The 17131-nt window shown below is 37.0% G+C and overlaps 1 protein-coding gene across 1 annotated transcript in view; it reads left to right on the top strand.

Moving 5' to 3' along the window:
• The window catches only part of LOC103524925 (fibroblast growth factor receptor 2), a 48905-nt gene extending 31984 nt beyond the window's left edge, over positions 1 to 16921 (top strand). Inside the window, exons 5-15 of the mRNA XM_026820189.1 lie at positions 8201 to 8342; positions 8646 to 8935; positions 9102 to 9281; positions 9670 to 9860; positions 11548 to 11680; positions 13038 to 13099; positions 13578 to 13794; positions 14835 to 15170; positions 15392 to 15696; positions 15972 to 16165; positions 16753 to 16921. Of these exons, the coding sequence (XP_026675990.1) occupies positions 8201 to 8342; positions 8646 to 8935; positions 9102 to 9281; positions 9670 to 9860; positions 11548 to 11680; positions 13038 to 13099; positions 13578 to 13794; positions 14835 to 15170; positions 15392 to 15696; positions 15972 to 16165; positions 16753 to 16897 (2195 nt within the window). The 3' untranslated portion in view covers positions 16898 to 16921. The remainder of the gene's footprint in view (positions 1 to 8200; positions 8343 to 8645; positions 8936 to 9101; positions 9282 to 9669; positions 9861 to 11547; positions 11681 to 13037; positions 13100 to 13577; positions 13795 to 14834; positions 15171 to 15391; positions 15697 to 15971; positions 16166 to 16752) is intronic.
• Positions 16922 to 17131: the final 210 nt, after the last annotated feature.

Below are 17131 nucleotides of genomic sequence, written 5' to 3'. Positions count from 1 at the left end.
TCTAGTTCATTAGTCTCTTCTCTGCTTGTCATTTTTTAAATTACAAAAATCACCAATCTCATAATTCAAAACATTATTAAAATTTTGGTTCATAAATTTCTCAACTGTCATAGAATTTGGAGTTCTAATGTTGCGAGTGTTGTAATTTAAATCATACATGTCTAACTGTTATTATACATGATTTCTTGTTTTTACATACCTAATGGAGCAGTTGCAAATGGGTAAAAACTATTATTAAATGGTCGATTCCTACGTAAAAAGTAGTGAAAAATACAAATCTGAGGTCCAAACTCCGAAAAATAACTGTAAAAGGTCGAAAATTCAATTTTCATTTTCCGTTCTAATGAAAGAGTTCAAAGATGTGTGGTGACGTCAGACTTCAGGCAGTTGCCTCGCTAGGTAGCGCCATTATGCAAGCACTCTGGCGGAGGAGCAGAAAGAAATGCGCAGAAACGTATGCGCACAAACACATTAATGTGTTGCCTGCGAGGGAGCTTTAATCGGGAAATTTGATGTGACGTCATCGCCTACGGGAGCGTATGCCGTGACGTCAAAGTTCACGATTTACCGGTATTTTTTAAATCACTTTATCTCGGGATCTAGAAGTCGTAGGAGAAAAAGAAAAATTCCGTTGGTCCTCATTTTTCCTACTCTATGATTTTGAAACATCACCCAAGTAAGCGCAACTGTTCTATTGTGGTAAAAATTGTCATATCTTCTCCTCCTTTTCCTCCTTCTTCTTCTCCTCCTCCTCCTTCTTGTTCTTCTTTTGCTGCTGCGGTTATTGCTTCTTCTTCTTCTTTTTCTTGCCTATTCGTTTCAAATATTGGCGACCATTCTTGCTTTGATGACTTTGTTAACGCCTGCCGTGAACAGTTCAGTGGTTTGGCGGAACCATTATCTAATTGCAAACAAATAGTGGTATCATTTACTACGAGTATCTATCATGTCAAGCAAGAAAATACGATCTTACAACTTGAACAGTGTGCTGAGAACAAGAGAAGCACATTGTTATTGGCAAGACACAATTAGCCAACACAGTACCATGTGTGTTGCCAAATGATGTATTCACATTAGAGCTGTAGGCTAATTTGTTTTATACGTACAGAGCAACTGTGCTTTAGCTGGCATTAATACGTCTGCCTGCCTTCTCTTTTCTCTTCTTCTTCTTCTTTTTCTTCTTCCTTCTTCAACTTCTTTTTGCTCTTCTTCATACTTTTATTTCTACTTAACAGTATTAACGGCGCAAGGCTATGCGATGCGTCAATTTCATTAAACCCCTCAGTTCACCCTTTTTATAAGGGCTAACGCCTGCCGTGAACAGTTCAGTGGTTTGGCGGAACCATTATCTAATTGCAAACAAATAGAGGTATCATTTACTACGAGTATCTATCATGTCAAGTAAGAAAATACGATCTTACAACTTGAACAATGGCAATCTGCTGAGAACAAGAGAAGCACATTGTTATTGGCAAGATACATTATTAAAATTTTGGTTCATAAATTTCTCAACTGTCATAGAATTTGGAGTTCTAATGTTGCGAGTGTTGTTGTAATTTAAATCATGTCTAACTGTTATTATACATGATTTCTTGTTTTCCAAACATATAAGGGCATTCCAAGTCTGAAGAAAACATTATTGCTTTTGGAAACTAAAGCGAAATCTATCTACTGGAGACACTATTTTTGACTACTTGACTAGAAAAGTTGCGCCAAGCGCCGGCCGTCTAAGATTGAAAGATACAACAATGATTCAAGAAAATGAAATAGGATTCAATAAGAGCTGGGACTAATGAAATTCCGGACTCTGGAAAAGTTTGGATTCTTCCTGCCACAACAATAGGCACCTGTATGTATACCTATTAGAGCTGCTTAGGCTAATTTGTTTTATACGTACAGCAACTGTGCTTTAGCTGGCATTAATACGTCTGCCTGCCTTCTCTTTTCTCCTCTTCTTCTTCTCCAGCTTCTTCTTCTTCTTCTTCTTATTATTATTATTATTATTTTGCTTCTTCCTTTTCTCCTTCTTCTTCAACTTCTTTTTGCTCTTCTTCATACTTTTATTTCTACTTAACAGTATTAACGGCGTAAGGCTATGCGATGCGTCAATTTCATTGAACCCCTCAGTTCACCCTTTTTATAAGGGCCATTTTTCCTTCGCTAAAAATTACAAATATCTTTGCTAGGTCTTATCTAAAGTGTGCGATCTGCAGATGGTCAAGTATGATAATTGTAATCATCAAAGGATAAACAATCATAATCGATGTACCTAATTGAAGAATTAAAAACAAATGGAAGTAATTATGGAAACTATACCTACAATATACATAGACATGGGAATAGATTGTCCAGTAGGTACAAGTATACATGCAAATGGTAATCACAGGAAATTTTCTGAATTCAAGAATATTACCTGAACAATTTGGTAAAATTAGGTTAAAATATCTACTACCCTGTCACTTGCTACGATGTTAGATATCTTATTTGATATACGACACATAAAACCACCAAACTCTCCCTTCCAGAGGCTTTAGTTCGTAATGAAGTAAGAAGGGAATATGGAACCACGCATTATGGTGAAGATGATGCTAATTTGTTTTATACGTACAGAGCAACTGTGCTTTAGCTGGCATTAATACGTCTGCCTGCCTTCTCTTTTCTCTTCTTCTTCTTCTTCTTCTTCTTCTTCTTTTGCTTCTTAAGCTTCTTCTTCTTCTTTTGCTTCTTCCTTTTCTCTTTCTTCTTCAACTTCTTTTTGCTCTTCTTCATACTTTTATTTCTACTTAACACTCTTAACAGTATTAACAACGCAAGGCGATGCGTCAATGTTATTGAACCTCTTAGTTCACCCTTTTTATAAGGGCCATCTTTCCTTCGCTAAAAATCACAAAATATATCTTTGCTAGGTCTTATCTAAAGTGTGCGATCTGCAGATGGTCAAGTATGATAATTGTAATCATCAAAGGATAAACAATCATAATCGATGTAATTGAAGAATTAAAAACAGATGGAAGTAATTATGGAAACTATACCTACAATAGACATGGGAATAGATTTTCCAGCAGGTACAAGTACATGCAAATGGTAATCACAGGAAATTTTCTGAATTCAACAATATTACCTGAACAATTTGGTAAAATAAAGTTAAAATATCCACTACCCTGTCACTTGCTACGATGTTAGATATCTTATTTGATATACGACACATAAAACCACCAAACTCTCCCTTCCAGAGGCTTTAGTTCGTAATGAAGTAAGAAGGGAATATGGAACCACGCATTATGGTGAAGATGATGTTAATTAAAAACAAATGGAAGTAATTATGGAAACTATACCTACAATATACATAGACATGGGAATAGATTGTCCAGTAGGTACAAGTACATACAAATGGTAGTCACAGGAAATTTTCTGAATTCAACAATATTACCTGAACAATTTGGTAAAATTAGGTCAAAATATCCACTACCCTGTCACTTGCTACGATGTTAGATATCTTATTTTGATATACGGGTTAGTAATCACAGGAAATTTTCTGAATTCAAGAATATTACCTGAACAATTTGGTAAAATTAGGTTAAAATATCCACTACCCTGTCACTTGCTACGATGTTAGATATCTTATTTGATATACGACACATAAAACCACCAAACTCTCCCTTCCAGAGGCTTTAGTTCGTAATGAAGTAAGAAGGGAATATGGAACCACGCATTATGGTGAAGATGATGTTTTAGTAAGAAGAAATTTATGATCTTTCTGACAGACCAAGATATTCTGTTTTGACAAGTGGCATACGTGTACAGGGTGGTAGTAATATTGATACCTTGATAAGTAAATAGGTAAATACTGTATAAGTACGAGTAAGTCCGTATAATGAAGGACTGTTTTCCAGTAATGTGAATCGACCAAGTATAGTGTAGAAGCTGCTAATGATGTCACCCAAAATATTACGTAAAGAAATATATTTGCATTTTTGTCCGTATAATGAAGGACTGTTTTCCAGTAATGTCGATCGACCAAGTATAGTGTAGAAGCTGCTAATGATGTCACCCAAAGTATTACGTAGGTAAAGAAATATATTTGCATTTTTGTTTGTGGATTTTTGTAATCACTGTCATACACAAACACCCGTAATCCACATCAAACTGAGGGGAACCATGTGTGTTGCCAAATGATGTACAGTTGTTCACATTAGAGCTGCTTAGGCTAATTTGTTTTATACGTACAGCAACTGTGCTTTAGGTGGCATTAATACGTCTGCCTGCGTGCCTGCCTGCCTTCTCTTTTCTCTTCTTCTTTTGCTTCTTCCTTTTCTCTTTCTTCTTCAACTTCTTTTTGCTCTTCTTCATACTTTTATTTCTAATTAACAGTATTAACGGCGCAAGGCTATGCGATGCGTCAATTTCATTGAACCCCTCAGTTCACCCTTTTTATAAGGGCCATTTTTCCTTCGCTAAAAAGTACAAATATATTTGCTAGGTCTTTGTAAAATCAATAGACGATTATTATTTGCCTAGGTATGGAGATGAAGATTTTTCGTTATCACCAATCAAATCAGAGAGTACCTCATGAAACTCACGTGCTTAGCATTCATAGTCACCAATTATTATACGAGTATGTACATGAGGTATCCATACCCATAAGTGTTGCCTGCGGGACCTGTAAAATCAATAGACGATTATTATTTGCCTAGGTATGGAGATGAAGATTTTTCGTTATCACCAATCAAATCAGAGAGTACCTACCTCATGAGACTCACGTGCTTAGCATTCATAGTCACCAATTATTATACGAGTATGTACATGAGGTATCCATACCCATAAGTGTTACCTGCAAGCTGAAATTTGGTAGGAATATTCTTTTTATGGTCTAGGTGTGCAATAAGAAAGGATTTTGCGAAAATCTACACCGATCCTGAGATATGATCAATTTTTGATCGCTGAAATCTCCATAAGAAATACACAGAGTGCAGAGACTGCGGGATAGAAAACTTTTCCTCGCTCGCCTAATATTTGAGTTTCGTTTATGTTTTTAGTTTGATAACTACAAGTTCGGCCATGCCTTTTCCACAAGTTTGGCCATGCCTCGGGATGAACTAGCGGGATTCCGGAGCGAAGCGACGGAATTCAGCTAGTACTGTATAAGTACGAGAACGTCCGTATAATGAAGGACTGTTTTCCAGTAATGTCGATCGACCAAGTATAGTGTAGAAGCTGCTAATGATGTCACCCAAAATATTACGTAAAGAAATATATTTGCATTTTTGCTTGTGGATTTTTGTAATCACAGTCATACACAAACACCCGTAATCCACATCAAACTGAGGGGAAAAAAATCAAAAACCCTTGGATTTTTGAATGAACAGAACACAACTCGAAGCCTGGTACTCCTAACCAGACTCCAGATGACGAATCTCCAGAGACTAATGGTAAATATTACACTGCTAAATCAATTTGTCAAGGTATAAACACAGAACTCAATGTTGTTTTAACATTTCGCTCAGAGTGGCGTTCATCTGCAACCAAACTGTTGGCCGGAGATGTACGGTGATTGTTTATGAACTTAATGATAGTCTGAGACAATGTTGACACCGTGTTACCCCTGTTTGGTATGCAAGACTAATACCATCACGTGTGTGATTATTTATGAACTAAATGATAGTCGGAGACAATGTTGACACCGTGTTACCCCTGTTTGGTATGCAAGACTAATACCATCACGTGAAAGGCGTGGATAATTGGAAAGAACTCTTGAGACTCGCCAAAACCAATACTAATATTAATTGTGAATCTAATCAATTTGAAACGACGCGACGCGCCGCAGACAAGATAAATAAAGTCTTGAGCTTTTATCCAAGAATACTAATATTAATTGTGAATCTAATCAATTTGAAACGACGCGACGTGCCGCAGACAAGATAAATAAAATCTTGAGCTTTTATCCAAGAATATTGATCACCGAAACTTAAACATATATCAATATGGGTTTAGGTTTTTTAGACATCTCTTTTCATCAATTCAATACTAATATTAATTGTGAATCTAATCAATTTGAAACGACGCGACGTGCTGCAGACAAGATAAATAAAATCTTGAGCTTTTATCCAACAATATTGAGCACCGAAACTTAAACATATATCAATATGGGTTTAGGTTTTTTTAGACATCTCTTTTCATCAATTTTTCATTATTGGCAACTAAAATATCATCTACAAGTCAGAATACCTCGAAGTATGTTGATGAAAACCAACTGGATAAATTAATACACCCGTCACAAAGCATATTGGCATGAGCGGTGATAGGACTTTGTCAATTGACTTGACAGCTCAATTTGCGCTTTCAGAGTATCTTTGATTATCACTTTTCTGATTTCTTTGAACACCTCTTTCTCCTTTCAATAGATTATATACTCTTTCATGTTTTCCCTCCATCTAAGGATGTGGCAATGTCTACAAGAGACGTGTGTTGTGGCTTGCTCTTTGTAAATCTACATATAGGTAACTAATCCCAATGTATTGTTTTACATCTTTCTTTGTATGTTACATCGGTTGTTTGATAAATATGTATGTATTCTAGCATTTCGAGGAAGATAATATCTACATTAGTATACATTTCTTTTTCATTGTGAAGCATTGTTTCGACTTTGCAACATATTGTTCTTGTTTGACATGATAAATATTAACCTAGATGCTGTCTTTGTGTTCATAGGCAATATGGGTATCATCCTGTTTGAATGCACTTAGATCATAATCTATTAAATTGATTTGATTGATTCGTTCTCCATTTTCAACCTTTATAGTTTCATGTTATGCACGTGTTTTTCGTGAAAGCACCATGAAAGATATCCTTCTACATTATGTGGTACTCCTTAGTGATTTGTCTTTTATTGTTTAATTATTAGAAATTTGGGTATGTTTAAGTAATTAGGAAAAGTGTAATATAGTCAATGTCCAGTTGCAAATCGAGGACTATATCATTAAGATTTGCTTCATCTTCGTTTAGAAAAGGGTTAAGACCGTCACCCTCAATTTCTCGCACTGACAGCTCAGTTGTGTATTTTCTGTATCTATTTTTAATTCTCGTAGCAGACATAATAGATTCACTCGCATCTAAATTTAACATAATAAAAAAAAAAAAAAATATTACAACTGTACGAGTATGTTCTTGTGTTATTGTACGATTATTTATCTGTCCCCTGAACTAACGTCGGTCGTTCTGTTCATATTTGTGGGGAGTATTATTATTATTATTCATGAAAAGTGCATTGGGCTTCTTATTCTTTATGTCGTAGTTTGTCCACTTGGTAGCTGTAGGACTTTGTCAATTAATGAGGCCAATTCACCTTCATTTTCTACCATTTGACATATATATATTATCCTGGAACTAACCAAGAAACAAAAGATTTTCCAAAAATCTAGCTCAAGATCCGGATTGCACAAACCCAAAATAATCCTGGCTTGTGTTATTGTACGATTATTTATCTGTACTCTGAACTAACGTCGGTCGTTCTGTTCATATTTGTGGGGAGTATTATTATTATTATTATTATTCATGAAAAGTGCATTGAGCTTCTTATTCTTTATGTAGTAGTTTGTCCACTTGGTAGCTGTAGGACTTTGTCAATTAATGAGACCAATTCACCTTCATTTTCTACCATTTGACATATCCTAAATATATACAGCCCCTTGTGTAGGTCGTTCTGATTATTATTATTATTATTATTATTATTATTATTCATGAAAAGTGCATTGGGCTTCTTATTCTTTATGTAGTCGTTTGTCCACTTGGTAGCTTTAGGACTTTGTCAATTAATGAGGCCAATTCACCTTCATTTTCTACCATTTGACATATATTATCCTGGAACTAACCAAGAAACAAAAGATTTTTCAAAAATCTAGCTCAAGATCCGGATTGCACAAACCCAAAATAATCCTGGGATTGGTAAAACGGATTCTACCATAAAGCTTTTTTTGGTTGCAGATAATGAGACGGCAGTTTACGTCAAAGGTGGAGACCGAATTTTGCTCAAATGTTTCGAAGATACCAATGCAAATGTCCAATGGTATAAAAATGGAATTCAAGTTGGCGATTCAGGGAAAAGGATCAAATTGGTTGGCAGATGGTATGTATGTCACAGTTGTCACACATGACAGTTGCATAAGGTGTTTGGATTCTACCATAAAGCTTTTTTTGGTTGCAGATAATGAGACGGCAGTTTACGTCAAAGGTGGAGACCGAATTTTGCTCAAATGTTTCGAAGATACCAATGCAAATGTCCAATGGTATAAAAATGGAATTCAAGTTGGCGATTCAGGGAAAAGGATCAAATTAGTTGGCAGATGGTATGTATGTCACAGTTGTCACACATGACAGTTGCATAAGGTGTTCCTACTTTCAGCTTGATAAATATTTACCAGAGAAAAAATACGTAGAACTTTAGTTTCTCTCAAGTGTTTTTTCTTATCTCAGTAACAATACATCAGATGGGTGACCATCTGGGCAATTAATAGCGTGCTACTAGCTTTTGGCGAGGTTAATGTGAGTACTATAGAGCTTAGCAGTTAGACGTTATACAGTGACGTTAAACCTCTCAATGAAAAATACATCAAACTCCATAATAAACTTCTCAATCTCACCATTCTCAGGCTAAAAATACACAAAGTGAAACAAGAGGACGCCGGAAAATATCAATGTCTTCTCGATGAACCGTCAAAATCGTCCGAACCAGTCTGGCGAAATGTTACCCTAAATGTTGTGACCGGCGACTTCGAAGATACACCATCTCCTATCCTAGAAGTCCTATCACTCAAGAAAGACGCTGACACGGATGCGATGGAAAACGAACCCGACACGACACAACTAAAACGAACTTACGCCAAGATTTCCAAACTTGTTGGCGACAGAGTGACGCTCGTATGTCCCGGCCTGAGTACAGGTAAGATCCTTTAGATTTTAGAATGGAGGCTCACTGACTGAAAGGAATGGTGTATTTTCCAAGCTGTAAAGGAATCAAGTTCGAACGGTAGATTTCGAACGGTAGGTATCTCATTAGGTAGTCCTTCTCTAGTAGGAACTTATAACCATTTCACATTGATCCTCAGGTTCAGGTACCGAAGTTACTCGGCAATGGTACAGAAATGAGAACCTTATCAAACGCCTGATGACAACATCCCCCACATATGTCATAGAGACTGCTTCCCTATCGGATTCGGACAACTACACCTGTGTTGTGTCCAATAAAGTGGACACGGTCCAACATCACATTGACCTGAAAATATATGGTAAGTCAAAGTGTTCCTGGTCCAAAAGGAAGTACGCAAGTTGGTCCTTTGACTAAGAATTATTTGCATTCTTTCTTTTCCGCACCATTTAACTCACCATTTTAGTAGCCTTTTTACTGGCAGTCATTTGCATTTAAATTGAAAATATATTATGTAGGTTCTGATGCCATTTCGTAAAAACCTCAATGTGTCAAATAATTCGCCCTTATTGAAGTTATTGACAGTGCATCAGGCATCTGCAATTCAGCTTATGTATTGTGTGATCATCAGAGTTAGTTACTTGATGTTATACTTGATTTTCCCTCTTAAGCGTATGTATTGTGTGGTCATCAGAGCTGGCTACTTGTATTTAACAATCGCTAATACTTGATTTTCCCTCTTCATACAGCGAACGCCAAGCAGCTTCCAGTTATCGTGGAGACGCCCACTAACACGACGGTAAGAGAACGGGAGACGGCAGTGTTCACGTGTCGTGTTAGTTCATCCGTTCAGAGTGAGGTCAGATGGATGAAACTCACTGATATTGACGGAAATTTCGACCCCAGAAACCATGATGAGGAAGAGTTCGATGAGCTTTCGGTAAGTTTTTGGAAGCTTTATGCAGTAGGCACGCGAAGAAGATTAATAAAATTATGGCTCTTTTGTGTTAACACAGCAAGTATACCCTGCAAGACCTTTATAGGTTTCATTATCTACAAAAGCTAATATTACTCGGTAACTATCCTAAGCTGATATTACCTACTATCTATTCCTATCTACACAGCAAGTAAAGCTTCCAATGATACTCAACATCGGGTCTGTAACTTTTTTCAGAGTTTGATATTTTCGAAGTTGGCATGAAGCCCTGAAACCATTTGATTTTATTTTTCCCTTTTCTTTCGGATGAAGTTAATGATTTTGGACGTAAAATGAGGCGTAATAATTTTCGGCTTATCAAATGTAGACGGATGTGGAGTAGGTATCACATTAACGCATAAATAGGGGTTAAATGGAGGTTGTGAGTAAGGTTTCCAAACAAAGGAACAACACTTTTATTTTAGGAATTTATAATCGCATTAGGTACCTAAAGGTAAAGGTATTTGGGTTCAGACTTTTGATATCCTATTTCGGTCGGTACATATCCATCTTTTCATCATACATTTACAGCTGCACCCCCATAGACACTCGGTAAATTCACTCACCAAAGTGTGGAAGCACATACCTAATTTTCAATTGGATGTGTCGGTACGTATCCATCTTTTCATCATACATTTACAGCTGCACCCCCATAGACACTCGGTAAATTCACTCACCAAAGTGTGGAAGCACAAACCTAATTTTCAATTGGATGTGTCCCTTCCTCCTGGGTTCAAAATTTCAAACAGAACTTATCCGCACGTTTGAAACGCATAAATAGGGGTTAAATGGAGGTTGTGAGTAAGGTTTCCAAACAAAGGAACAACACTTTTATTTTAGGAATTTATAATCGCATCAGGTACCTAAAGGTAAAGGTATTTGGGTTCAGACTTTTGAGCTTATTTCGGTCGGTACGTATCCATCTTTTCATCATACATTTACAGCTGCACCCCCATAGACACTCGGTAAATTCACTCACCAGAGTGTGGAAGCACATACCTAATTTTCAATTGGATGTTTCCCTTCCTCCTGGGTTCAAAATTTCAAACAGAACTTATCCGCACGTTTGCATGCTCAACTATTTTCATTTGCTTACGTTAGAGTTGCCAAGATTTTCTCTGGTATTCAAATTTATTGCGAGCAATTTGAATATCCAACATCAGCTTCATGTCTATACTCGTAGAGAATTTGGAAACGCGAATGTAATATTTTATGTTGTAAGCAAAACTCCATAATGTATATGAGGTGTTGGTGATAGGTTGATTCCAGATTTTCAAATTTAGCTTCTCTTATGATCTATCTTATGTTATGAAGTATCTACATAGAACAGGTCAATCAAGCTTTATTTAAATAGGAATAGGACATTTCGTTGTAACTAAAAATCACAAATGAAGAAATAAATTTTAATCTGGAGTTGGCCCTTTTAGAACATTGATATTCTCTCGGCATTTTTTCAAGGAAAAGGGGTCAAACAACCTTGAAGAAATAAATTTTAATCTAGAGTTGGCCCTTTTAGAACATTGATATTCTCTCGGCATTTTTTCAAGGAAAAGGGGTCAAACAACCTCAGTCTTCCCATGATTCTATCTCTTTCCCTGTGTTCTGCATTCCAATGAAATATATCAAATGATAAATGTTTGTATTTTTCCAGTCGGATGGCAACGACCCGTATCAATTGCAACTGAATAATGTAGCTCCAGATGATGAAGGCTGGTACATGTGCTACGTCAGTTATGGCTCGGGGAAACTGGCCTATAGCAAAGCGTGGCTGACAGTTTTAACAGGTATGTACGAGTATGTGCTCTCAGAAGTTGTTAAAATATAAAAATGAAACAATAATGAGCCATCAAAATAATAATAATACCCGCAAAATGGATATGTTGTAAGCAAAACTCCATAATGTATATGAGGTGTTGGTGATAGGTTGATTCCAGATTTTCAAATTTAGCTTCTCTTATGATCTACCTTATGTTATGTAGTATCTACATAGAACAGGTCAATCAAGCTTTATTTAAATGAGAATAGGACATTTCGTTGTAACTCAAAATCACAAATGAAGAAATAAATTTTAATCAAGAGTTGGCCCTTTTAGAACATTCTGATGTTATTCTCTCGGCATTTTTTCAAGGAAAAGGGGTCAAACAACCTCAGTCTTCCCTTGATTCTATCTCTTTCCCTGTGTTCTGCATTCCAATGAAATATATCAAATGGTAAATGTTTGTATTTTTCCAGTCGGATGGCAACGACCCGTATCAATTGCAACTGGATGATATAGGTCCAGAAGATGAAGGCTGGTACATGTGCTACGTCAGTTATGGCTCGGGGAAACTGGCCTATAGCAAAGCGTGGCTGACAGTTTTACCAGGTATGTATGTGCTCTCAGAAGTTGTTAAAATATACAAATGAAACAATAATGAGCCATCAAAATAATAATAATAATAATACCCGCAAAATGGGTGTATATTCACGACAAATTCTAAACTTTGTCTGCTTTCCTCAGTTTCCTATACCTAATTCATTTAAGTACATCTGAAGATATAAGTACATCTTAATCTTGAAGTAAAACAGTAATGCGCCGAACCGTCGCGTCGATGATATATCTTGAGATTCTATTTGAAGAGATCACAACACTTGATATGCAATTTGGAAAACATTCATAGTATTCATACAATAATTAAGTATTTTACCTTTTCATGTTCAACAGTCAATATTTCAATTATTCACATCTTGTTGCAGTGTATTCACCGAGATCTGGCGGCCAGGAACGTCCTCGTCAGTGACAATTATGTGCTGAAAATCGCCGACTTTGGTCTGGCTCGAGATGTCCACTGTCAGGATTATTACAGGAAGACTACAGATGGAAATTCTAAACTTTGTCTGCTTTCCTCAGTTTCCTATACCTAATTCATTTAAGTACATCTGAAGATATAAGTACATCTTAATCTTGAATGAAGTAAAACAGTAATGCGCCGAACCGTCGCGTCGATGATATATCTTGAGATAATGGCCATGAATATATTCAACCTCCATTATACATATTCACAAAATTCCTGTGTGTTAAATTCAGTGTTTAGGTCGATGTGCAATGTACAGATATTATACCTACTGCAAATTCGTAACTTGGTTTTCTCAAATTTTCAGATGACGGTTCCACCCCATCATCTACAGATGGGAGGTTGCCTGTCAAATGGATGGCACCGGAAGCACTCTTCCACAGACTGTACACTCATCAGTCAGATGTGTAAGTTGACTGGGCCACACATTCCCCAAATATGGCACTAGTACCAAATATTAGAGAAAACATACAGCTATATTACCTATTAAGAACTTGATTAATTGGTTCATTAACAAAAAATAAACAGCAAGTAAAGCTTCCAATGATACTCAACATCGGGTCTGTAACTTTTTTCAGAGTTTGATATTTTCGAAGTTGGCATGAAGCCCTGCAAACCATTTGATTTTATTTTTCCCTTTTCTTTGGGATGAAGTTAATGATTTTGGACGTAAAATGAGGCGTAATAATTGCATGTTTTGGTACCAAGACCTTAATAATTTGAATTCCTTATTAGGCTGGTAGTTGGCACCTACTTATCCAGAAGTTAGAAGTTTTATCGAAATTATTGACAAGGATTTATCCTTGATTTCTCAGTGAGTCATTGTGAACTGATTTCGTCTTTTTAGGAGGGGGGCATGAACCCGGAGGTGTTGGAAATCCACAACGTAACTCATGAGGATGAGGGCTGGTACACGTGTATTGCTGGCAATAGTTTGGGTGTTACCTATGCCAGCGCCTATTTGCACGTGGTTGATGGTGAGTATTTTGATAGGTTATCAAATAGTTTACCTATTCCCTACTCTCCATTTAATTATCCCTATAGATCTGTGGAGAGAATCAAAGGCTTTTCAGTTGTCATTATGCGTTGGGATAGGTTATCAAATAGTTTACCTATTCCCTACTCTCCATTTAATTATCCCTATAGATCTGTGGAGAGAATCAAAGGCTTTTCAGTTGACATTATGCGTTGTAGTTATTAGTAATAGAGGTACCCATCCTCTTTCCACTGCACTATTTTGTATAGGCAATTTATACAAACCTATACAATACTAATGAGAAAATATTTGGTCCAAATGATTGGCATACCTACAAATGATACCTACCTATCCGTTAGTGCCTATCTGGGTATCTTACTTCATTGTATAGAAATTCTGGAACCTACTCCTGTCGACCAATTGATAATTGGACAGCATTAGGCGGAAAATAGCCATCCATAAGGGGAATTGCCTTATGGATGCTTCCTTTCTGCTTAATTCTGTCCAATTATTTTCCTCTATCCTGTTCTTCATATCTTTCTTCATATTCAAACATAATATTATGTTATTAGGTATGTATTTACTTCTGTGTTCAACTTACCAAAGGATCTTCCGTTCCAGAAGAAGTCTGTTTCTCTATGATGACCTTTTTCGTCCACTGAGTACCAATGGCTGCCTTTGCCGTTTCTATGGCCAACATCTTCTTGAGTTTTTCTCTGAAAATTTAATATGATTCAATATTATTTGGTTCGCTTATTGAGCTCCATACACCTACTTATTTACCCAACCACAATCTCCAGTGGATACTTTGTTTAATCAAAACCGATTCTTTGACCTCGGCGTTTTTGGAGACCTTTTTAGGTTTCCAAACCTTTAAAGGGTCTCCAATAATGTCTGCTGATACCCTGCAAGACCTTTATAGGTTTCATTATCTACAAAAGCTAATATTACTCGGTAACTATCCTAAGCTGATATTACCTAAAGAAAGATATGAAGAACAGGATAGAGGAAAATAATTGGACAGAATTAAGCAGAAAGGAAGCATCCATAAGGCAATTCCCCTTATGGATGGCTATTTTCCGCCTAATGCTGTCCAATTATCAATTGGTCGACAGGAGTAGGTTCCAGAATTTCTATACAATGAAGTAAGATACCCAGATAGGCATAGATATGTATCTGTGCACATCAATAAAAAATGCAAACCTATTCGCCTTTTTCAGAAGATGCCCATCGTCAAAATTGAAAAGTGCAAGACCAAAATCAGCAGCTCCAAATTGACCTCTGACAGCATGAGTATGTCTGAGTATGAACTGCCCCTGGATGTCCATTGGGAATTCCCAAGGCAATCTCTCAATCTGGGACAAACATTGGGCGAAGGTGCTTTCGGTAAAGTCATCTGCGCAGAAGCCAATGGTATTCTCAAGCAAGGCATTATAACAACGGTAGCTGTGAAAATGTTGAAAGGTAAGAGACAAATTTCGATTTGGTCTAATTGAATGAATGATCGTATATCGTGTCTGATGGTGTCTTTTGCACATAGTTTAAGTTAAGTACTCGTACTATTGATTCCATTTTCAAATTTGCAAGGTAGGTAAATTATAAATGAAATAAATAATTCATTGTTGGTTGGTATCATACTTTCCTCTTTTGTTTCCGTCACTAAATAGCTATAACTCGTTTTCCAGAGGGTCATTCTGATGCTGAAATGATGGACCTCGTGTCCGAGATGGAAATGATGAAGATGATTGGACAGCACATCAACATCATCAATCTCTTGGGTGTTTGCACTCAAGATGGTCCTCTGTATGTGATTGTGGAATTCGCGCCCCATGGCAATCTGCGAGATTTCCTCAGAAAACATCGACCATCTTCCGGTTACGAATCTCCTTTGGGATCCGCCTATACCAATGGAAACGTTCTGACGGAGAAAGACCTGATCTCTTTTGCCTATCAAGTGGCCAATGGGATGCACTATCTGCAGTCAAGAAAGGTAGGGAATGATGCGGTCCGTTTTATTGGATTTGATCTTTGTATTTTAATTTTCTTTCATGTTTCAACACTGTTAAAAATGACATCAACAATAGCTAGTTTGATTCTCAGAAATCAAAAAGTCCCGATAGTGAGGATGGAAACCTGTGCTATTTGAAGAGATCACAACACTTGATATGCAATTTGGAAAACATTCATAGTATTCATACAATAATTAAGTATTTTACCTTTTCATGTTCAACAGTCAATATTTCTATTATTCACATCTTGTTGCAGTGTATTCACCGAGATCTGGCGGCCAGGAACGTCCTCGTCAGTGACAATTATGTGCTGAAAATCGCCGACTTTGGTCTGGCTCGAGATGTCCACTGTCAGGATTATTACAGGAAGACTACAGATGGGAGGTTGCCTGTCAAATGGATGGCACCGGAAGCACTCTTCCACAGACTGTACACTCATCAGTCAGATGTGTAAGTTGAATGGGCCACACATTCCCCAAACATGGCACTAGTACCAAATATTAGAGAAAACATACAGCTATATTACCTATTAAAAACTTGATTAATTGGTTCATTAACAAAAAAGATGGCACCGGAAGCACTCTTCCACAGACTGTACACTCATCAGTCAGATGTGTAAGTTGAATGGGCCACACATTCCCCAAACATGGCAATAGTACCAAATATTAGAGAAAACATACAGCTATATTACCTATTAAGAACTTGATTAATTGGTTCATTAACAAGTAGGCATGTATTTTGGGTGTAGGAAATTTAATATCAGATTATTTGAAGTTGTAGTTAGTTGGTTGGGGGATTACAGGACAGGTGTAATACGAGTAGTACAATTTTTCAAAGTCCAATAATATTCTTTACCTAGGGGTCCTCGATATATCGGCCTTGGAGGGCTCCAGGTCTTTTTCCTTCTGTCGTTTAACGAGCACTACTGAGTAGAGAAGGGATCTCGTCCAGGGTGCGACCATCGATAGGACTTTCTGTTAGTACCATAACTACTTTTCTTATTAATATTTTTTCAATTGTCTCGATTTGTTCTGCAGATGGTCTTACGGAATTCTCCTGTGGGAGATCATGACCCTCGGAGGAACCCCCTACCCGTCCGTTCCTACTGTGGAAACTCTGTTCCAACTTCTGAGAAGCGGTCATCGAATGGAGAAACCACCCAACTGCTCCAAAGAAGTGTGAGTAACTATGTGACCTTTGTATTTTTCAAAGTAGATTAACCAGTGTATCCAATAGAACAGTTGCGCTTACTTTGGTGATGTTTCAAAGTCAAAGAGCAGGAAAAATGAGGAACAACGGAATTTTCAGTAGGAACGGACGGGTAGGGGGTTCCTCCGAGGGTCATGATCTCCCACAGGAGAATTCCGTAAGACCATCTGCAGAACAAATCGAGATAATTGAAAAAATATTAATAAG

The sequence above is a fragment of the Diaphorina citri genome, unplaced genomic scaffold, assembly GCF_000475195.1.
Source record: "Diaphorina citri unplaced genomic scaffold, Diaci psyllid genome assembly version 1.1 scaffold127, whole genome shotgun sequence".
Classification (NCBI taxonomy): domain Eukaryota; kingdom Metazoa; phylum Arthropoda; class Insecta; order Hemiptera; family Psyllidae; genus Diaphorina; species Diaphorina citri.
This window is presented reverse-complemented; position numbering and strand designations above follow the sequence as displayed.